The sequence below is a fragment of the Delphinapterus leucas genome, chromosome 10 (assembly GCF_059928025.1).
Source record: "Delphinapterus leucas isolate spDelLeu-1000000601 "Yukka" chromosome 10, BTC_Dleu_Yukka2, whole genome shotgun sequence".
Taxonomy (NCBI): Eukaryota; Metazoa; Chordata; class Mammalia; order Artiodactyla; family Monodontidae; genus Delphinapterus; species Delphinapterus leucas.
In genome coordinates, this window is record NC_143138.1 from 101180019 (window position 1) to 101202746 (window position 22728).

Below are 22728 nucleotides of genomic sequence, written 5' to 3' on the forward strand. Positions count from 1 at the left end.
CCCTAAAGTTAAGTTATTTTCTCTGCTCTGGGAGAGGAAGGCACCATCAACAGTACAGACCCAAGTTATAGTGTTTTTAAGTTCATGTCACTTGTTTATAGTATGAAATCATATCATCCAGAGTTTCAAAAGTGACCGCCTGGGCTTGTGGTGGGCCGCTGGGGGCTGGAGTGGATGATGTATGTGAAGAGCTGGGGTCAGGGCTCTGGCCAGAGTGCTGCCCCGGGTCACTCTGTGCAGGTGCAGGTCTGTTCCATGCCTGGCTACTCAGAGAACCAGTTCTTTTTTGGTCCACAAAGTAATTCGATGGTGGGGCAAACTCAGGGTCTCTCTCAGCCCGGAGATCTGATTGCCTCTTCAACCAATACCCAAAGGAAAAGTCTAGTAAAAATAAGAAAGAGTATTATTAGAACTGATGATTGAATCATTGAATGTTTATTGTTATTACTTTTTAATTATTGTATATATTTCTTAAAAGCCACCTTAAATTCTCTGGAGAACAAGGACAGTAATAACAGAACTATAATACAAGGTATATGCGATGCCTACAAAGGATAAGGAACCAGGCTAAGAAAAAGGAGTGAGAACTTCCATGTGGAGAAAGGTTCAAGGAAGGTTCTGTGGAAAAAGAAGGCTGGCAGGCTCTAGAGACAATGCCAAAAAAGTACTAAAATTACATGTGAGAGACAAACATAAAAAATCAAGCACTTAAATCATTTGCTTGACATGATGTTATAGGTACTTCATAGCAAAACACAAGTTTTGTCTTTTATTGAGTTTTAGAAGACACAAAAGGCACCTGTCCAGATCTATCTTGGTATTCCATCTCTATTTCTAACAGTAGCACTAACCGAAGGCACTCACCCATCTGCATATCTTTTACTTTAGTCGTGGATCTCATCAGTTCCAACAATTCACGCTAATGTACCACTGAAATGATCTTTTTCAAAAAGACATAAACCAGAATCTTCTCCCAAAGAGAGGCTGCTGTAGGGACCGTGGTGTATTTACAGAAAAAATTTACAGACAATTCTGCATAACCCAATGGAACCATATGTAAATCCGAGTTAATACACTGGGACACAGACTGTTTTCAACTGAACATAAAAGAGACTGCTAAAAACACGGAATACATTAAAGTACCAAACCTTCATAAGGTTTTAAAAACTGGTTCCTGAAAAACAGCATCCCAGGGGCTTCCCTGGTGGCGCAGTGGTTAAGAATCCACCTGCCAATGCAGGGGACACAGGTTCGAGCCCTGGTCCAGGAAGATCCCACATGCCGCGAAGCAACTAAGCCCATGCGCCACAACTACTGAGCCTGCACTCTAAATCCTGCGAGCCACAACTACTGAGCCCACGCACCACAACTACTGAAGCCCGCGTGCCTAGAGCCCATGCTCCACAACAAGAGAAGCCACTTCAATGAGAAGCCCATACACCGCAATGAAGAGTATCCCCACTCACTGCAACTTGAGAGAGCCGCGCAGCAATGAAGACCCAAAGCAGCCAAAAAATAAAAACAAAAAACAAAAAAAACCAGCATCCCAAAGCTGTAAGACCACATGGGGGCCGCGGGAATTTCAGAAACCTTCCCCCAAGTGCTTCTCAAAAAAAAAAAAAGAAACTCATCCTTTAGGCATGATGCCTTGTAGACCCTGGTCTTTTATAATCACACTGTCTAATGCTCCTGGGTATTGAGAAGAAACAAGTTCAACGATGTGGAGAATTCCTTAAGCTTCCAAGGACCAGTAAGACTCACCAGAATCACACTCTGTTCAGGAGAACTGACCCCCTTACCTTTTCCTCTGTCCCACTCCCGGATGTGTGGCACCCCAGGCCGGGTATCCTTCCTCTCCTGAACGATGACTTCGACTTTGCTACTCTGGACAGCTGTATGAGGAGCTGGCATGGCCTCTGGTTCTGGTGGCAATGGCCCAATAACATCTCCATCTATTTTTGGCAATGGAATAAGACTTCATTATAATAAAGCTTAAAACTACTTTTAAAAATTAAACAGAACATGCTCATCCTGAGAGTACAAACAATAACCGGTATTTATTGAGCATCTATCATGTGCCAGGCAGTGGGCTAAGTATTTTGTATACAATAGTTCACTTAACCCTGTAATAACCCTAATAAAGTCAGGACTGGTATTCCCACTTTATACCCATTCTATACCCGTACAGGGCAGAGCTACTACCTGCCCTGGACACCCACCACCTCTGAGGTGTTAAACTAGAGAAGCAGACGTCCACCTGGTTTGAGCCAGTCTCTGCAGTGTCTCTGTTGGGGAGTTTATCCCAGTCTAGCATAACTCTCACAGTGAGCAAGTCTGACCACAGTACTGAACGGTGCTCCCAGCATTTCAACAGTCCCTTGGTAAGCTGTCTATACCCATATTTGTAAATCCTTTATTTTATTACTTTCTGAATGCATGTCTTCTTTAAAATACATTACTTTATAATAATCAACAAAAACTGCAGCCATAGCAAATGAAAATAGGTCTAAAACATGTACGTGCACAACTAAATTTTATCCTAAAATACCTTTTAAGTATTTTACTTAGGTATTTTACTCCTAAGTCTCAGTTACTAAACCATGCTGTTCTATGAAACAACACAATGTACTGCTAATACCCTTGTCTACAGCCTGAAATTTTCTTTGGAGTGTAATTCCACGCCACTTTGGTTATAAAAACTGTTCCTGGCAGTATCTCCAAGGTGCACTGCTTGCTTAGAGAATAAAACTAGATGGCTGATTTCCACATTGCCAGTCCTATTATTGAGACATCAACTGAACTAAAATTTTTCCTTTTGTGGTTTAGAAACACGAGCCAAGATATACCTCTAACTTCTTCCTCTGCTCCATCCTCTTTAGATGTTTTCATCTTTTTTTGTCGGAGTTTGGCAAGTCTTGCTTCTAACATAGCCTTTCTCTTTTCCTTTATATTTTCTCGTTTTGTTCTCTGATCTGTTGTCTGAACAGAACAGAAAATTAGAAAATTAGCGTATTCACAATATTTCTGTTGAAAAGGATGAAATAATTAATTTTATTCTAAAAATAGACTAATTGATTTTCATGCCACCTCTAAGAAGCCATCCTTGAGATCTTCAACATGAAGACCCGTTAAGTCCTCTTACACAAGCCCTCTGATGTCTTCTGAAGTTTAGTACGAGTTCAGAGTATCCTGGAAGGCTTACCATTCAAGAAAATTCTGTCCTACTCCTTAACCACCCTCTAATAACTTTCTATTTTCTCACCCAGGCCGCTCCAAAAGTGCCATATTTGAAACCAAGTTTAAAACATCAAAGTTATACAAGTTACTTTTGAACAACTATAATCTTAAAGTCTGAAACACCAAAATAATATCGCAATTACCTTTATGAAACCGATAATTGCATTCTGAATAGCAATGTAAATTTCTAATTAATTTACTAGATTGTTTTGCAGTACGGTACAACAAGAAACCCCACCGCTCAAATCCTTAACATCAATTGAGTTTAATTTGTACCTGCTCACGCAGCATTTCTAAAGTTTTCATCTGCTTGTTTCTCAACTCTTTATCTCGGGCAAAGGCAAAGTATCCAACACCAAGTTGCCGGGCCTCTGAAATAAGTCAAAATTATCCAAAAGGTTACATTTCCCTGATCAGTGAATTAAATTCAGACCAAATTCCTACCAAAGCAAAAAGTAACACAATGATGTCTCACACATTTTGTTTTGTTTTTTCTAAGAAGCAGCTAAAACAAAAGTTAGAAGTTGTTTCCATCCTGTTTGCCAAGTGACAAATATTCATTAACGTTTTAGTCATAGGCTGTCTCCACTTCTCTTGGGGAGCAAACTCGGATTAACAGATCCCCTGTTAGGAAGATACTCCCAACATGAATATTTTTAGGCTATGAAGTGAAAAAAGGGGTATTTTCAATTCCGAAAGCAGAATCTTTTATTTCCACATAAGAGCTGCTGCTTCACGAATACTTCCTTTTATGCTTGTCATTTGTTCAAGATAAAAAAATGATTTAAAAAAGCTGCCAGATGGGGGCTTCCCTGGTGGCGCAGTGCTAAGAATCCGCCTGCCAATGAAGGGAACACAGGTTCGAGTCCTGGTCTGGGAAGATCCCACATGCCGCGGAGCAACTAAGCCCGTGTACCACAACTACTGAGCCCATACGCCTAGAGCCCGTGCTCTGCAACAAGAGAAGCCACCACAATGAGAAGCCCGTGCACCACAACGAAGAGTGGCGCCCGCTCGCCGCAATTAGAGAAAGCCCGTGCACAGCAACAAAGACCCAATGGGGCCAAAAATAAATAAATTAAAAAAAAAAAAGCTGCCAGATGACTATACCATTTTCACGAATGTCTTCATAATGTACGGGCCCCATTGGTCTTCTCAGGGACTCCCTCTCTTCTTCCTCCCATTGCTGGCGCTGGAGTTCTTTTCTCATATCTTCAGATAGTAAGGTTTTTTCATTTGCAGGACTAACGAAACTAGGAAAATCGAGCAAAAACCATCTTAGATAAGAGTTGTGACACAGCAATGCTTCAGTTCAGGAGCGCGATCACGGATGAGTAACTCTAGTTATGAAGAAGACAGTTCCTTACAGAGGCTTCTGACCCACAATACCACTGGGAACCTGCAAAAACTATTTTCACCTTTCTTTAATCAAAGCAAGCAACATGTTACATTAGCATAATGAAATCTTGCCTCACCACTCAGACAAATTACTTTCCTTCCCACCCTGGTCTTGGGCTGAATGGAGGGGGCAGGAGAGGCAGAGAGGAGGAACTATGGGCCTCCTGTGGACGGTCTCCCGTGCAGGACCTCATGTCCTGTCAGGTGGCTCAGGGCTTCTGCACTTTCTTCCCTGTGCCAAGCCCAGGCCTACCTGAACCTGGATGATGTGGACAAGGTGGAGCTTCTCCCAACACTTTCCACACAACAGCTGCCCTTGGTTAGAATTTTATTCCCTGGGATGTTTTAGCAAGTTACCTCTTGGGTGTGTCTTAGGCACCGCAGAAAAAATTCTAGCCATAAAGCCCTTACTTCAAAATGCAAAGGTGTATAAACAAAAAGTTAAGCTAACTGCCTCCCTGCCCCCACCTGCTGTGGGATAACCAAGAGTATATTCTTAAACACTTTCTCCGCAGTGGTTTGTTTGTTGGCTTGGTCTGGGCTCATTCTCTATTTGTTACTCTGTAGGCAGACATCCTTCCAAGTAAACAGATAGGCTCTAACTCATCCCTTTTAGTAGCTACACAATCTGGATGATCAACCACTCAGGTTGTTCCCTGAGTGTGGACTATGTGTGTATGTGTATGCTAACCCCAAAAAATTGCTTCCACTAATATTCTTATACATTAAAAAAATACTCTTACAGCAGAGCACCAAAGAAAATAAACTAAAAACAGCCTTGCACACAAAACAATCCCCGTGTCTGCATGTCATGGGCAAAGCTTTGCATGTCACACACTTACAGCCTCCCCTGAAGATTTTTATCCATTTCCAGCAGATGTGGCAAATCCTTTCTCATACAGCGCCGGGATCGCCCTAAAGAATCCACATAATCCACCCTGAAATAAAAGTGAAAAGATGTGGAAAATTGTACATGACATATGGTTCCGTAAGTTAGGAAGTTGGTGCACAGTAAAAAGTTAATTTAGGCCCCATCACCAAGAAAAACCCTCAACCTGAGAGACCACTACCATTGGTAAGAACATGTTTTTCAAAGTTAAAAGTTGACACACAGTAAGTTCATTGAGCCCTTTATTAAATCTTAGTTTTAGAAACTGTAGAAAATGATCATGTACATCTCTGACCTCAAGACAAATACGCCACAAAGACCCCTGCTGCAGCATCTCAGAACTTACTTTAATTTGGTTTAAACAATTCCAAATATTTTATCAGCATCATAATAACTTTGCTCCGTACCATATTCTCAACTTGCTCACTTCCTTACAGTCTTCCCAAATTTGACTTTTTATTCTTTCCTGTATTTCTTCAAATTGGTACAATTCTTCCCAATGAATTAGAACTTTCTTAATATAAGTATTTTGAGAGACTCTTTTTGACTAGGAGGAAGCCAAGCAACACACATTTTATACCAAAGAAGCACCTCAGCAGTGGGCCAGTCTGTTATCTTTCACCCCTGTTCCTCTTTCCTCATCCTGGCCCCAAGTACCTTTGTCCAGGTATGAGGCAGGGGAGCCAGGCAGCCAGCAAGGCCAGTGAAATACTGAGACTCCCCCATACAGGAAAAGGGCAGGTTTTCATGAGTAACATTTCATTTGCATTATGATGCAAAACATTTTTAATTTTTTAAATTATGGGCAAGGACTCCCTCACAGCCTTTGGCAGGAGGCTGAAGAAAGCACAGAAGGGCCAGCACTGCTGCTGGACCAACTCAAGGTCAGATTTCCATGCATGTGGCTTTGCTTTTGTTAGCCTTTTCTTTTGTCTCACACCTGCCGATTCCAACTGTCAGCCTATGATTTAAAAACTGAATGTTTGGGAATCCAGAACTATAGTCCTAAAGCTGATGACCACAGAAATAAAACCTCCAACAGCAGAGAGCAGGTTCTTTCTCCCTTTTCTTCTTTTCCTTTTTTCTTCTTCTATGAATGGAGAACAAAAAACATTGAGCCAGATGGTCTGAGTAGTTATTTACAGTATTTTTGTGGAAAGATTTTCCACCACCTGGAACTTAACTACTTAAAGGATTTTACAAGCAGTTACAATTCTGGAACCTAATTTAAAAACAAAAAAAGTGTCAGAACTGCTTGCAGTGCATCTTCCTTCACCATATGGTGGCATGTGACACCTTCAATTGCCCTCCAAACTCTTCAAATCAGTAACAAATTGATTGTAATCATACAGGCATTAATATGAGGGGGAAAAAAAAGACATTAAACCTTTCAAAGGAGATGAGATTTCTCCTATGAAAAGCAATCACAGGCCATTCTGTCTCTGGAGAAGGCCTCCAAAACATTCAGATCCCATCAAAAAGAAGTGGCAGAACAGCAGCCAGCAACTGCCCCACGTAATCAGCAATCACTGAGCAAGCTCTCAGAGAAACAATTACTCGAGGTACAAGGGGGGACACAGGAGGGCTCGGAGTCATACCCTCTTCACAGGGCTCTAGGGGGAAGTTAGGGCACACGCTCATGAAACACTCCTAACAGGAGCAGGCAGGGTGTAAAAAGTACCAGAAGTTTGCCTCAATCTTCTTCTGGTAATGAGGCCAGTTATGTGTCAATATAAATAAAAGGTAAGACCCAAAGGAGCAGAAAGTATGTTTAAGTGCTACCAGAGTTGAGATGAGGGAGAAACCACTTAGACTAGAAATGATGAAGAGAAGCATGACAGAAGGGATGGCATCATACAGGCTCCTCTTCTGGTTGCTATAGCAAGTGTGTGGCCACTTAGCCCACCCCAAATATAAGTGTTTTAGAAGGTAGGTAAGAAGACCCCTCCACAGCATGAAGGTGCACGTTCTCTGTGTTCCCAAGCAGTGAAGACTGCTCTCCTCACTCATAAATGACTCCTGCCCACAGGGGCAATGGCTGACAAGAGGTCAATGAGTGCTGCCAACAATCCTAAGCCGTTCGTAACAAACGCCCCCATAAAGAGGACATTTGAGCCTTGAAGTGGGGGAGCGGTGGGCTCTGCACCAGCAGGAGGGGAACAGGCAGGGTTGCTCCCAGGACACAGCATCAGTGCATCTCCATGCAATTTCAAGCCCTTTTGAACAAGTTTCTAAACAATGTCTTAGGTACAAAAAATCATAATGGAATTTTCATTCTGGTCTCTTTGTAAAGAAAAGACTAGTTTAGTTTCCCCATCATTCACCTACTAGGCATCACCATCCCTGTTCTACAGATGAGGAAACTGAAGCTTAGAGAGGGTAGGAACTTGATCACAACCATATCACAAGTGAAAGGCAGAGCTACTGCTGTCCAGATCCAGGTCATGACGCCTAGACCACACTGCCAGAAAATGTCACAGCCAGAGTAAGGCTCACTGGATCAGCTCTGCCAGCCTCTTTTCACTGGAAATAGAGATAACACTATCTACGTGATGACTCTCCATGATGCCCGAATAAGGACATGGGTAAGGTAGCATGGGTAACAAAGGAACATTCTTCTGCCTAAACAACTTTTTCACATCAATGAAACAGGCCTATCAATGCCTCCGTACCTGGCACAGTGCCTGGCACATGGCAGGAGTTCAGTCTATTTGTAATTGTTTCCTTATTGGAGCTACTCCTTCTATACCTATAAATCCAATCCTATTTAAAGTGGAGTCTCTAAAGAAAGAAAACTGATTAAGAACAGAGAGAAAGGGACTCCCTTGGTGGCACAATGGTTAAGAATCCACCTGCCAATGCAGGGGGCATAGGTTTGAGCCGTGGTCCGGGAAGCTCCCACACGCCACGGAGCAAATAAGCCCGTGTGCCACAGCTACTGAGCCTGTGCTCTAGAGCCCGCGACCCGCAACTACTAAGCCCGCATGCCTAGAGCCCGCGCACCGCAACGAAGAGCAGCCCCTGCTCACTGCAACTAGAGGAAGCCCACGCACAGCAATGAAGACCCAATGCAGCCAAAAAAAGAAAAAAAGAGAGAGAGACTGGGACTTCCCTGGTGGTCCAGTGGGTAAGACTCAGCACTCCCAATGCAGGGGGCCCATGTTCAATCCCTGGTCAGGGAACTAAATCCCTCGTGCATGCCGCAACTAAGAGTTCACATGCTGCAACTAAGAAGTCTGCACGCCACAACTAAAGAGCCTGCATGCCTCAACAAAGAGCCCACATGCCACAACTAAGACCCAGCACAGCAAAAATAAATAAATAGTAAATAAATAAATATTTAAGGATAGAAAGAAATGGCTTGATATCAACCAAACAACATAACTCTCAAAAACTAAACGCAAGTTTGACAATGTTAACATGACCAAATGGCATAATATCACCAACCATTCTTCACTGGGATCCTGGGGAGGAGGGATATCTTTTTCAGAAACGGTTTCTTCATCATCATCTCTTTCTGTCTTTCTATAATCTCTATTGGCACCAAGCTCTTCCATTTCTTTGCGTTTGTCTATGATCTTCTGTGTGAAATCCACAAGGTACATATCCTCCACTTCTTCATCTAGGACATAAAAAACAATTTTCAGACTCTTGACATCAAAGAAGAAGACCACACGTGGAATTGACATGAAGCAGTCACATTCAACACTAGGCGGCTATATTACCCGACAATTCAGTAGTTGATGTCTCCAACCACCCCCTAAATGCTCACAAAGACACAGAGCCACCTCGAGGCTGACAGGGAAGCTGTAAATAGACCACTGGACACATATACCACATAAAAAAATCTTTAAAAGCCTAATGTTTTCTGCTGCCTTGTCAATAACAAAAGGCTTTAAGATAACAAAACCACTTGATTTCAAGAGACTCATATAGCCAATTACATAATACAGAAGCAGAACTGTATTTCTCAGTAGTCTTTGTGGCTATCAGTAATACTCCTCTCTAATCATGTGGGCCATATCCCATAACCCTAATTATACTGCTACAGTATGGCAAATGTTTGAAGGGTCATAACACAGGTAAAAGAAGTCATCTGAATTCTTTTCAATCCAAAGAACACTATTTTCAGGTAAGGCACGGTGCCAGGATCTGCAGGGCATACAGAGATGTGTAAAGTGCCATCTGCCTGCAGGCTTCATGATCTACTTGAGCTAAAACATACACTGAAAGTTAAACAGCAATCCATGATTTAATTTAACACAGTATAGTGGGTGTATTCACAATGTTTCATGAAGTTTCACTCTGCTAGATTTAAGCTCTAAGGAACAGACAGTAGGTTTCCTACTACCAGGGGCTGGTGTTGCCCTCACTGTACAGTGGAGAAGAGCTGAGGCTCCAAAACTTGACTAGCCCAAACATGCTGGTCCAATATGCCTATCAGGAGGTGGGCCTGCCGGTATGGACAGAACCAAATCTCCACGTCTACACACTCCTTTGGACTTGATTTCTATATTAACAATATAAGTAAAGTTTGAATCAAACGAAAAAAGACTTTTTTTTTTAAGCCACAAAAACATGTAACTCAAATGGGAAAGAGATACGCGTTCCCAGAACTGAGGTGTAAGACCATGTAACAGTGAGGCCTCCTGCTGACTGATACCCTGCTGCTTCTTTAGGAGGAAGGCAAAACCTCTCCCAGGGCCCCTCAGCTTTGCGCGCACCCAACCTGCCCAGGCTGGGCTCCCCACCACACAGGGAACAGGCCTCTGCTGTCTGGGCCGCCCATGACCAGGGTCCCGCCCCGCTGCCCTCCTGCTGCCCCACTACCCCCTCTCCCTGCCCCTCTGACCCAGCCCTGCTAGTCGGCCCTGCCAGCTCTGGCCCTCTCCTCCCTCCGATCTGCTCTCTCCATTCTCCCCCTGCAGAATCCCTTTCTCGAGTTTTCCAACGCCTTCAAGACCCCCATCAGAGGCACCTTCTCCCTAGAGACTTCCACACATGCCTTTTAAAGGCAATAAGATATGCACTGCATTGTAAAATCTCTTCTACTGCTGTTGAACTGTAGGTTGGGTTTTATTTTTCTGGGGCAGGTATGAGGAAAGGGGGATCTTTTTATTATTATCTTAAAAGCAACTATAAGCACATCACAGAAAGAAACTAAAAATAGAGAAAAACAGGGGAAAAGGAACCATAACTCCAGTACCCTGATATAACCATAATTCCTCCCAGGTTTTTTTTTTAACATAGCAATAACTGTAATTGTGGCCTATTTAGACCTTGCTTCCTAAATTTGCTTTGTTCTGTGCCATTTTCCTCCACTGATGATACCCCCCCTTGAGGGCAGAGGCAGAGAATCTGGCTTATACCGTACTAGCTTGTCCCTTCATAGCACCTATCATGGAGCCCAGCACCCACGGGGCAACTGAAAAACTACTGCTGATTTTCTTGTCTCTGTGCTGGCACGGAAAGTAATCCATTTTATTCTTTAAATTTCTCCCTATTCTTACAATTATTTTAACAAATAATAAAATACCACAGAGGTGTATGAATTACAGAAAATAAAGATACATAAATAATCATATTTACCTATAAAGGCTCCTTTAGTCATTTTTTCATATAATTTGGCTTTTTCTTCCAATTTCTCCCTAGTAGTAAAAAAAAGCAAGTATTAGAAATGGTCTTATCACTGCAACTCCTGGTAAGTCTGCCCCATCCCCAGCCTTACTGCTGCAACCTGCCCAAGGGACCCAGCCTGACTACAGCTGAAACCCCGCCCTGAGGGGACCCTCAGGCCCAGCCAGGTCTGCTCTGCCAACTAAACGCAAGCTCCGTGAAAGCCTAGCCCATGTTTCTCTCATTCATGACTGTATCCCAGGGCCTAAAACAGTATCTGGTGCATAGCAGATGCTCAGTAAGTATTTGATGAGTGAATACATGAATGAATTAAGATTCCAATTTAATTTAAATGCCAAATGTAACTTAAATACCAAAAAAAGAGAGATGTCTAAACAAAAACATTTTCTATTTGCAACCTTCCAAATGGATCAACAAATTCCATTTGTTTTACAAATTCCTTGTCTTATACAAGGGTCCCTGGTCTCCCTTGGCTCATCAGGCCTAAGGGAGGTAGAGACCAACTTCTTGGAAGTCTGTTAAAAATATGATCGTGTCTATTTTATACAGAACATGAATAATGTACTCATGACAAATAGCTAATAAAAAACAAACATCAACCCTGGTATTTCAATACAGCAGTCTCCCTGCTCATGTTAATTCTAGAGACATTTATTCTTTCGTGGGTAAGACAGCTGACAATTCTTTTATTCTAGAAATACCTATAACGGTAAAGGGCCCCAAACAAGTCATCCGAGTTTTTGCTTGTGAAGGATCACACTTAATCGTAATAGAAAATTTCATTTCTAATGGTGTCCCAAGGGAATTCCCTAGCGGTTCAGTAGTTAGGGCTCTGTGATTCCACTACAGGGGGTATGGGTTCGATCCCTGGTTGGGAAGCTAAAATCCCACATACCATGCAGTGCAGCCAAAATAGTATTAATAATAATAATAATAATAATGGTGTCCCAAGGCAATGAAGTTCCTTGGTCACACTGCTGTGTGCTCTGGAATAAGTGACTTAACCTCTCATACACCTCAATTCCCACATCACAATAGGAAAGATAGCACTGCCTCTTAGGGTTGTAATGAGGATCAATTAGATAATACACGTAAAGCATGCCACCAGTTACAGCCTCTTCGCATCTATGTCAGAAAGATTCCTCTTTCATTTTACACATTCATTCGCAAGCACTGACTACATAAGTGCCAAGCACTGTTTTAGGTGCATAAGAGAAAGTACCAGCTGTCATGGGGGTCACACTCTAGAAAGGGAGAAAGACAATAAATAAATCAATGAAAAAGAGGATTTCAGACAGTGAGAAGAAGGGAAGGAAATAAAAGCAGGTTTTCCCAATAGAAGCCGTTTGTCATGCATTGATGGAGTGCTCTGTGGACCAGCTTAGTCATATCAACTTCTAAGAGGTTAAGTTGCTCTTTTTCAGATGGAACTTAATGTAACAAGCAGTCTTGTTACGGAATCTCATCATCTTAGTAAAAATAAAACTTCAAAAAATTTAGAAAACAAAATACACTGTCTGGACAGAGAAAATGGGCAGGACACTAAGATAGGGTAGTCAGGGGAAACCTCTCTGAAGAGGACGTTTGGCCTAAGGCTTGCATACCAAGAAGTCAACCATGGAAGGAATCTTCAGGGAGAAAGCAAGTCAGGCAGAAGAAAGATGAAGAGGGAATGAACTTGACATGTTCAAGGAGACATCAGTGTGGTAGACGGTGCTGAACAAAGGGGAAACTGGTACAAAATAAACACAACAGAGACAGGTGGGGACAAGAGTGCAAGGGAAAGGATAAGAAGTTTGGATGCAGTGTAACAGAAAGAAGACAGTTTTAAGATGGCAGGAAGAGTCTTCAGATGAATAATGGAGGGACTTCCCTGGTGGCGCAGTGGTTAAGAATCCGCCTGCCAATGTAGGGGACACGGGTTCGAGCCCTGGTCCAGGAAGATCCCACATGCTGTGGAGTAACTAAGCCTGTGCGCCACAGCTACTGAGCCTGCGCTCTAGAGCCCGCGAGCCACAACTACCAAGCCCGCGCGCCACAACTACTAAAGCCTGCGCACGTAGAGCCCGTGCTCTGCAACAAGAGAACCACCGCAATGAGAAGCTCGCGCACCACAACGAAGAGCAGCCCCCGCTCACCACAACTAGAGAAAGCCCGTGTGTAGCAACAAAGACCCAATGCAGCCAAAAAATATACATTAATTAATTAATTAAAAAGTAATGGAGATCGAGGAAGATGTCAGGGAAATGGCCACTGGATTTAGTATATGAGGAAGTCATTGGTGACTGTAAAGAACATTTCTTCAGTCAAGTAGTGAAGATGCAACTCAGAGGGCAAGGGTATGGGACACTTACCTGGAACCCACTATGTGCCAGACACTATGTAACTCCTTTAATCTCTTTTTTTTTTTTTTTTTTTTTTGCCCTTTAATCTCTTAAAGGGCTTCGTGAGTTAACTATTAACCACCACACATCACAGACAAGGAAAGCATCTCAATGGAAAAGTAACTTGCCTGAGGCCTTACATCCTCATGGACCTACCTCGGCCTGTTGTAAGCTCTGGAGAGATGCAGAAGTCCTGCAGATCATGGGGAGACTTGATTCCCCACGAGCACAATGAACGTATTATGTAAAAAGTTACTGGATAGAAAAATCACAGCAAAGTACCAAGGAATACTCTGTTATACAGAGGAAACTAAAAAAGATCATGCCCATAGTTAATACTCAATGGTGAAAAGGTGGAAGCTTTTACTCTAAGGTCAGAAACAAGGATGCCTACCCTTAACATTGTTATTCAGTGTAGTATTGTAAGTTCTAGCCAGAACAATTAGGCAAGAAAAAAAAAAAAGGCGTCCAAATCAAAAAGGAAGAAATAAAACTATCACTATTTGCAGATGACATAACATTATATATAGAAAATCCTGGGCTTCCCTGGTGGCACAATGGTTAGGAATCCACCTGCCAATGCAGGAGACACGGGTTTGAGCCCTGGTCCGGGAAGATCCCACATGCCATGGAGCAACTAAGCCTGGGTGCCACAACTACTGAGCCTGCGTGCCTGGAGTCCATGCTCCGCAACACCACTGCAATGAGAAGCCCGCCCACCGCAACAAAGAGTAGCCCCTGCTCACTGCAACTAGAGAAGAGCCTGCACGCAGCAATGAAGACCCAATGCAGCCAAAAATAAATTAAAAAAAAAGAAAATCCCAAAGACTCCACCAAAAAACTGTTAGCACTAATAAATGAACTCAGTGAAGTTGCAGGATAAAAAATCAATACACAAAACTCTGTTGCGTTTCTATACACTAATAATGATCTATCAGAAAGAAAAAATAAGAAAACAATCCCATTTACAATTGCATCAAAAAGAACAGAAGAGACTTCCCTGGCTGTCCAGTGGTTAAGACTCCATGCTTCCACCACAGGGGGCGCAGGTTCGATCCCTGGCTGGGGAACTGAGATCCCACATGCCATGTGGCACAGCCAAAAAAAAAAAAAAAAAAAAAAATCATAAAATACTTTGGAATAAATTTAACAAAGGAGATGAAAGACCTATACACTGAAAACTACACAGCACTGATAAAGAAACCAAAGATGATGCACGTAAGTGGAAAGGTATTTACAGATTAGAAGTACAGTGTTAAAATGTCCATACTACCCAAAGCAATCTACAAAATCAAAGCAATCCCTGTTAAAACTCCAATGGCATTTTTCGCAGAAATAGAATGAACAACCCTAAAATTTGTATGGAACCACAAAAGATCCCCAAAGAGCCAAAGCAATTCTGGAAAAGAAGAACAAAGCTGGAGGCATCATGCTCCCTGATTACAAACTATATTACAAAGCCATAGTAATCAAAACAGTATGGTACTGGCATAAAAACAGCCACATAGATCAATGGAATGGAAAGAGAGCCCAGAAATAAACCCACACACATGGCCATTTAATTTATAACAAACGAGCCAAGAATATGCAATGGGAAAAGGACAGTCTCTTCAATAAATGGTGCTGGGAAAACTGGACAGCCACAGGCAAAAGAATGAAACTAGACCATTATTGTACACAAAAACTAACTCAAAATGGAATAAAAACTTGAATGTAAGACCTGAAACCATAAAAATCCTAGAAGAAAACACAGGCCACAAGTTCCCTGACATCCGCTGTGGCACTGACTTTTTTTGGATTTGACATGAAAAGCAAAGACAACAAAAGCAAAAATAAAGAAGAGGGACTATATCAAACTAAAAAGCTTCTGCAGAACAAAGGAAATCATCAACAACATGAAAAGGCAACCTATTGGATGGGAGGAATTATTTATAAATCATTTATCTGACAAAGGCTTAATAGCCAAAATAAACAGAGAACTTACATCTCAACAGCAAAACAACAATCCAATTTAAAAAATGGACCTGAATAGATACTTTTTCAAAGACATACAGATGGCCAACAGGTACATGAAAAGCTGCTCAGCATCACTAATCATGAGGGAAACGCAAATCAAAACCACAATGAGATATCACCTCATACCTGTTAGAACAGCTACTATCAAAAAGACAAGAAATAACAAGTGTTGGTTGGTGAGGATGTGTAGAAAAGGAAACTTTCATGCACTGTTGGTGGGAATGTAAACTGGCATAGCCACTATGGAAAAAGAGTATGGAGATTCCTCACAAAATAAAAATAGAACTACCACATGGGGACTTCCTTGTCAGTTCAGTGATTAAGACTCTGCACTTCCAATGCAGAGGGAAGGGGTTCCACCTCTGGTTGGGGAACTAAGATCCCACATGCCGCACAGCGTGGCCAAAAAAAAAAAAAAGAACTACCATATGATCCAGCAATTCCACCTCTGGGTATTTATCTGAAGTAAATGAAAACACTAATTCAAAAGATACACGCACCCCCATGTTCATTACAGCATTATTTACAATAGCCAAGGTAAGGATACAATCTAAGTGTCCATTGATGTATGAACGGATAAAGAAAAGGTGACACACATACACAATGGAATACTATTCAGCCATAAAAAGCAATGAAATCTTGCTATTTGCAATGCTATGGATGGACCTTGAGGGCATTATGCTAAGTGACATAAGTCAGACAAAGAAGACAAATACCGTATGATTTCATTTATATGTGAAATTAAAAAAACAAAAACCCAAACAAACTAACAAAAAAACCCTAAACAACAAAACTAACAAGTTCATAGATACAGACAACAGAATGGTGGTTGCCAGAGGTGGCAGAGGGTGAGGAGGAAATGGGTGAAATGGGTGAAGGGGGTCAAAATGTACAAACTTCCAGTTACAAAATAAGTAAGCCATGGGGATGTAACATACAGTATAATGACTGTATTGCATAGTTGAAGTCTGTTAAAAGAGTGGATCTCAAAAGTTCTCATCACAAGACAAAAAAAACTGTGTGGTGATAGATGTTAACTAGATTTATTGTGGTGATCATTTCACAATATATACAAATATCAAGTTATTATGTTGTACACCTGAAACTAATATAACATCATACTTCAATTATATCTTAATAAAATACATATATAAAGCATTAAAAAGTTATAGCATCTTTCAACAAAATTAAAATTCTAAGAATAATGTCCAGTAGTGAGGAAAATGTCTCAAAAATGAACATACCTTTAAGTCAAGTCTCATGTCTGTTGAGGATAGGCCAAACATTAAGAAAAACAATCCCCCAAATGGGCTAATATTCTGCCCTTTATTCTCAGACCCAAAAGAGCTGAGGAGCCTTAGCAACCACTGTTTTCAACTTTCATTATGCAATAGATCCAAAAGCACATGTGGCAGTCATGACAGACATTAAAACTTGGGATTCTGAGTCCAGGGTGATACTGCAAATAAGGGAAGAGCTCTTCTTTACAGAAGAATGCCAGCTAATAAACAGAATGAAAGAATAATAAACATGGAATGATAGAATTAGAAAAATCCTAACTTTGAAATCATCACTGTAATAATTGACCCATCAGTGATGACAAAACCGTCGCATGAAAACATACTGGCAAACAGGATATTCACAGTCTCAGTTTCCTCCTTAGATTATTATTAATTACAAATGCGGAAGAGCATCTTTACAGTGGAAAAATCTAGCAGACCTATCTTAACTGAGTGATCAAAGTTATCATCACCAATAATGACTTAAACTGACATCATGAACCTCCCGATGTGATTCAATGGGAGGACATATCATTACCTATATATTCAATAGTATTCTTACCAACAACAGTTAGTGTGACTCTAATCAGATTGTGGGACACTGTAGAACAACTGGGCTGGACTCTTTAAAAAACAACTGGGCTGGACTCTTTAAAAAAGATTAACGGCATAACAGACAACAAAAAGGCAAGGGAAATGTTTTAGATTAAGAGAGACTAAAGAGATATGAAAATTAAATGCAATGTGTACTCTTTGATTGACTCTTGGATTAAGTGTTTTAAAAAACAATAAAGAACATAACCTTTATTTAGGATAAATGGTGAAATCTGAATATGGACCATATGATAGTACTATTTTATCAGTGTCAAATTTCTTGGGTATGACAGCAGTATTGTGATTATGCAAGATAATGTCCTTATTCTTAAAAGATATACGCCGAAATATTTAGAGGTAAAGTATCATGATGTTTAGCAAAGTTTCTCTACACACACTGGAGAGAGGGAGGGGGAAGAAGAAAGTAAATTTTAAAAAATGTTAATTGGTGAACCTAGGTGAAAAGTATTAGAATATTCATCACACTCTTCTTTCAAATATTCTGTCGGTTTGAAGTTTTTCACATTAAAAAGTTGAGGGGGAAATTCACTTTCTAAATGCTAATAGCATGCCACCTAGTAGCCCCAAACCACACCACCATGGGGACACTTCTTAAACACTTGTTGATAACCTCAGCGCCTAACAGGGGCTCAAAGTGGGACTGTTTCATCTTTCAAACTGAGGCTTTCTCTTGTCTTCTTATAAGACTATAAATATGTCTGCAAATTATATTATTTTCAGAGTAATAAGAGTATTTGGCTATAAAGATGATAAAAATTAAAATTGTAAATCAAAAAGAGTAAAAGTTGAACTTTCATTCCTTTGCCTGGGTAGCCACAACAGCAGCTACATTTATCAGAGCGAAACTTTACCTCGCTTTGTCCAAAGTCTTCTGTTCCTCAATCTTCTGTTCAGCATCCTTCTCAGCTCGATTCGAAACTCCTGTGTTTTGTCTGCTCCAGATACTTGGTTTCTGGAGAATAATTTAAAAAGACAAGACAGAATCACCAAATGATCGCAAAAACTCTCTACTTGTCTTGTACATCAGAAGGAAAAAAAAGATAATTACATCTTATGAATCAGTGGAAATAACTAGACTTCTGACAGCCAACCTATGTCCTGTAAATACACTGTACATAGCAAAGCTGGAGCTGAAAAAAAAAGCCCTAATTACATAAAAAAAAATTTCTTTATACAATTGCAGTTACTTCTCTTTTATCTCCTGAATGATTACAACCTAATTCAAGACTAATGAAAACATATATAACAGAGATTTAGTAACACAAGTAACAGATACCATTAGCTATAAAATTGTAAAAACATTCACAACTCTCAAAGACCCAGCCATATTTCTGCTATATTTCTATATTATCTAATTGTTTATCTCTGTTTGGATTTATAACACCTGTAAAACTAGATAATCTTCCATGGGAATGTAAATAAACACATTCTAACAGCATGTACTATTCCAAAAGAAGTGCTAAAGAATTAGATCATTACAACGCGCTTTTTTTTTTTTTTTTTTTTTTTTGCGGTACGGGGGGGCCTCTCACTGTTGTGGCCTCTCCCGTTGCGGAGCACAGGCTCTAGACGCGCAGGCTCAGCGGCCATGGTGCACGGGCCCAGCCGCTCCGCGGCATATGGGATCTTCCCGGACCGGGGCACGAACCCGTGTCCCCTGCATCGGCAGGCGGACTCTCAATCACTGCGCCACCAGGGAAGCCCATAATGCGCTTTTAAATCTTACTAATTTCTATCTTAATATTTAAAACATTTCATGCAGATGTTCAAATACAAGACAGGGATTTTTATGTAGCAGACACCATGAACACTTTCAAAAGACCTAAGTACAGTGTAATTTCCCTATGTTTGGAATTGATGGAGATAATGAGATCTTATTTTTACCTTAGTAGTTGGTTTTGGTTTCCCCAAAACTCCAGCATCTTTTAGAAGTTTTTCTTGTTTGAATTCTTCTTGTTTTCGGAAGAGTTCAGCCTTAAGGTCAACCAACTAAAATAAAACCAATAAGCAAACAAAAACAATTAATTCTAATGAGTGACTGGATTTCTACGTTTTTATAATTCTCAAAACAAGATTACAAGCTCCCATAAATGGACAAAACTGGATATAAAACTAAAAGTTTAAATGTAGGATCTAGTACAAAATAAAACCAAGTCATATTTCATTCCAGCTCTGTTGTAAATGTATTTAACTTTCAACACTTCAAGGCTTTCCTCTGGGCAAGGGGAGAGTGATAAAGCAAGGTAAATGAAATCTGCATCTTTTAGATTCAGATTCAACTAACATTATTAAGCACCTTCTGTCTGACTGGCACTGTCCTTGGCTTTTTCTTGTAGTAATTTCACTTAAACATCACAACAATTTATTATTTCTATAGGAAAACGTCTTTGTTCAGCAACAATCTGAGCACCAGTATATGTCTGGCACTTAACATTGAAGAGCAGGATACCAACATGAATTAGACATAATGCTGCCTCAAAGAGCCTACAATCTCCTAAGAAATGTAACTTACAATACCAGTCAGTTGTAATAAATGCCGTGAAGAGTGGAATTAAGTAGCAAAAAATTCAGATAAAGGAGTATTTCCTTCTGGCCAGAGTGATCAGAGATGGCTTTGAAATGAAGCTTAAAGGATAGGCAAGATTTCAACAGCTAGAAAGAAAATGGACTGAGTGAATTTTGTTTCAGCATGTTTTGGAAACTGCAAGTTTAGCTGAACAACAGGGTTCAAGAAGAGGAAAGGCCAGAGCAAAGGGTACAGGGGAGTTGGATCAGTCACCACTATCTACTCCAAAAACGGATGTAATGACAGTTTCCTTTTTAAGGATACAAGTACAGCTGCTTATACACATGGTCATTTATAAAGCAGATACTTATAAAGCCCAGCATCACAAACTGACTTTTAAGGTAAATCAAGATGACTGAGCTCAATGGTTTCTATTTTGGAAGGAAGCAATTTAAAAATAGGCTTGGCAGGGTTTTTAATAATGCCAAGGGCAGGTTCATTCTAGGGCCTAATACTCTAAATTTTAAAAAAAAATTTAAAACTTAAGCCTTGGGACTTCCCTGGTGGTCCAGTGGTAAAGAATCCACCTTCTGATGCAGGGGACGTGGGTTCGATCCCTAGCCGGGGAACTAAGATACCCACATGCCACGGGGCAACTAAGCCCACGTGCTGCAGACTACAGAGCCCACGCTCCACAACTAGAGAGAGAAAACCCGCACACCACAATTAGAGAGAAGCCCGCGCGCCACAACGAAAGATCCCGCATGCTGAAACTAGGACCTGACGCAGCCAAAAATTAAAAATAAATAAAGTTACATGTATCACTAAAAAAAAGACTTGTACATTTAAGGAAAAAAACTTAAGCCTCTTCTTCTAAGCCTTCTTCTTCTTTTTTTTTTTTTTGATGTGGACCATTTTTAATGTCTTTATTTAATTTGTTACAATATTACTTCTATTTTGTCTTTTGGTTTTTTGGCCCAGAGGCATGTGGGATCTTAGCTCCCCAACCAGGGATCGAACCCACGTCCCCTGCATTGGAAGGCGAAGTCTTAACCACTGGACTGCCAGGAAAGTCCCTCTAAGCCTTCTTAACTACATTAATTTTCTAGCCAGACATTTTCCTATTAAACTTTTGAACTTTAAAATGAAGATGCTAAGAAAAGTGTCAATTCCCAGATGGCATTCACACTATGAGTATTGCTAATTTTAACCCGTCAGGAAAGGATAACTTTAATTTTACAGCGTTTTGATTCCTAATCCTCAAACATAATAACTAGTACCAATTTTCAGTATTAGACGGGGGAAAGGAGCTCAAACATTGGGCTACTTCCATCTTTTCCTTCATATCGCTTGCTTCCTAACATTCTGCAGTAAATCCAAGATTAAACCAAAGGTTAGGCAATTTGCTCTGATATAACGGAAAAGACAACAGCTTTGGAGTCAAACAGATGGAGTGAGCCCAGTTCTACCACTAAGAACTCAGTATGTAAGCTGGAGAAAGCCACTTCATTTTCGGAGCCTCAATGGCATCACCTATAAAATGGGGATATTACTAGCACCTGCCTCCTAAAGCAGTCAAGAAGATTCAATGAGGTAGTGCATACAAAGTGCTGGCACAAAAGTACTCAGAACAGGTTTTCTTCCTAGAAGCAACTAACTTAACAATGCTGTTTACATTCTGTTAGACCTCACAGCTCCGGGGCAGCGCAGCCTACGGGTGCATTAACAACTGTTTAGTTCCTGGTGGGGACTCTGGGCATCTCGGACCCTGGGGAACAAATCACACTAATGTTCTGGGGGGACCATGCCCGTCCCTGAACTAAAGGGAGACATATCTGCACAGCTAGCAGAGGCTGCGTTCCCCCTCCGACGGTAACGAAGACAAGGCTGGCAAAGACGCCTGGCCTGTTGTCGCGGAGGGGAGGCAGGGACATTCCAAACCCGGAAAACACACCAGGTTCTGGTCCGCGTCTGAGGGACAAGCCTGGTGCCGGTGCACGGCGGAGGGGAGACGTCACGTTCAGGGTTCTATAAGAAAGAAGTGGGCCCTGGCTTTTTCTGGGAGAAAAGTCAGGTACCGGGGGTCCTGTCTGAGGGGAAGCCAAGTTTGGGTCCCCGAGTGAAGAAACAAACGAGGTCGAGATTCCTGTCCGGCAGAAGCGAGGAGGCGCGGAGCCCGCAGCATCACCTACACCCGTACTCACCGAGGACGCCGTGACATCCAAAGGCTTTTTCTTCCGGTCCATGGTCCCACTAACGCGCCCCGGCCCAAAATGAACGCCTCACCAGGTCCCCGCAGGCCTCTTATAAGGCTTCCGGCGTAACCGGAAGTGTCCTCATGAGAGCGAACCTGTCTACGACGCTGGCACCATCTTGAGAAGGTCAGGATGTGGCGCGCACTGCGTCCTTCACCATTTTGAGAAGATCAGCGTGCCCAGGAGTGAAGCTAACTGCTAAGGCCATCTTGAAGAGGGCGGAAGGTAACAGGGCTAGTGTTGTCGCCATCTTGAGAAGGGCCGCATACGTCTTGCAGAGCAATGCACGCCAGCTTGAGTGGGTCAGTTGCGCGGGGCGGGTGTGTGTGGCGATGGCGCCATCTTGGAAGGGCAAGGGAACTGAAATGAATGTCTTCCAGTGAAAAGAAAGATGGGTTAATAGGACAGCAAAGACCTACCTAAATACCGTTTTAAGACCTGCTGTATGCTGGGCACTGCTTGGTGCTTCTCAAAGGTTAAATTATTTAAATTCTCACAAGAGTCATATGAG

General features: G+C 41.5%; 1 protein-coding gene across 1 annotated transcript; it reads right to left on the reverse strand.

Moving 5' to 3' along the window:
- Positions 1-65: 65 nt before the first annotated feature.
- CCDC174 (coiled-coil domain containing 174) lies at positions 66-22274 on the reverse strand. Its single transcript, XM_022562759.3, has 11 exons — positions 22167-22274; positions 19341-19445; positions 18308-18408; positions 11114-11172; positions 8972-9146; positions 5478-5573; positions 4348-4490; positions 3514-3608; positions 2847-2979; positions 1800-1952; positions 66-381 (listed from the first exon to the last, which is right to left on the reverse strand). The coding sequence occupies exons 1-11, from the start codon at positions 22206-22208 to the stop codon at positions 83-85; spliced, it is 1401 nt and encodes a 466-aa protein (XP_022418467.1). The 5' UTR covers positions 22209-22274; the 3' UTR covers positions 66-82.
- Positions 22275-22728: the final 454 nt, after the last annotated feature.

Bases quoted from the DNA above. Each gene is read 5' to 3' on its own strand.
- CCDC174 (XM_022562759.3), bottom strand. From the start codon at position 22,208: ATGGACCGGAAGAAAAAGCCTTTGGATGTCACGGCGTCCTCG. The intron at 18,409-19,340 runs GTAAAAATAAGA...ATTATTCTCCAG, and splicing joins AACCAAAACCAACTACTAAG to AAACCAAGTATCTGGAGCAG. The intron at 11,173-18,307 runs GTAAAGTTTCGC...TTTTACTACTAG, and splicing joins AAGACTTTGGACAAAGCGAG to GGAGAAATTGGAAGAAAAAG.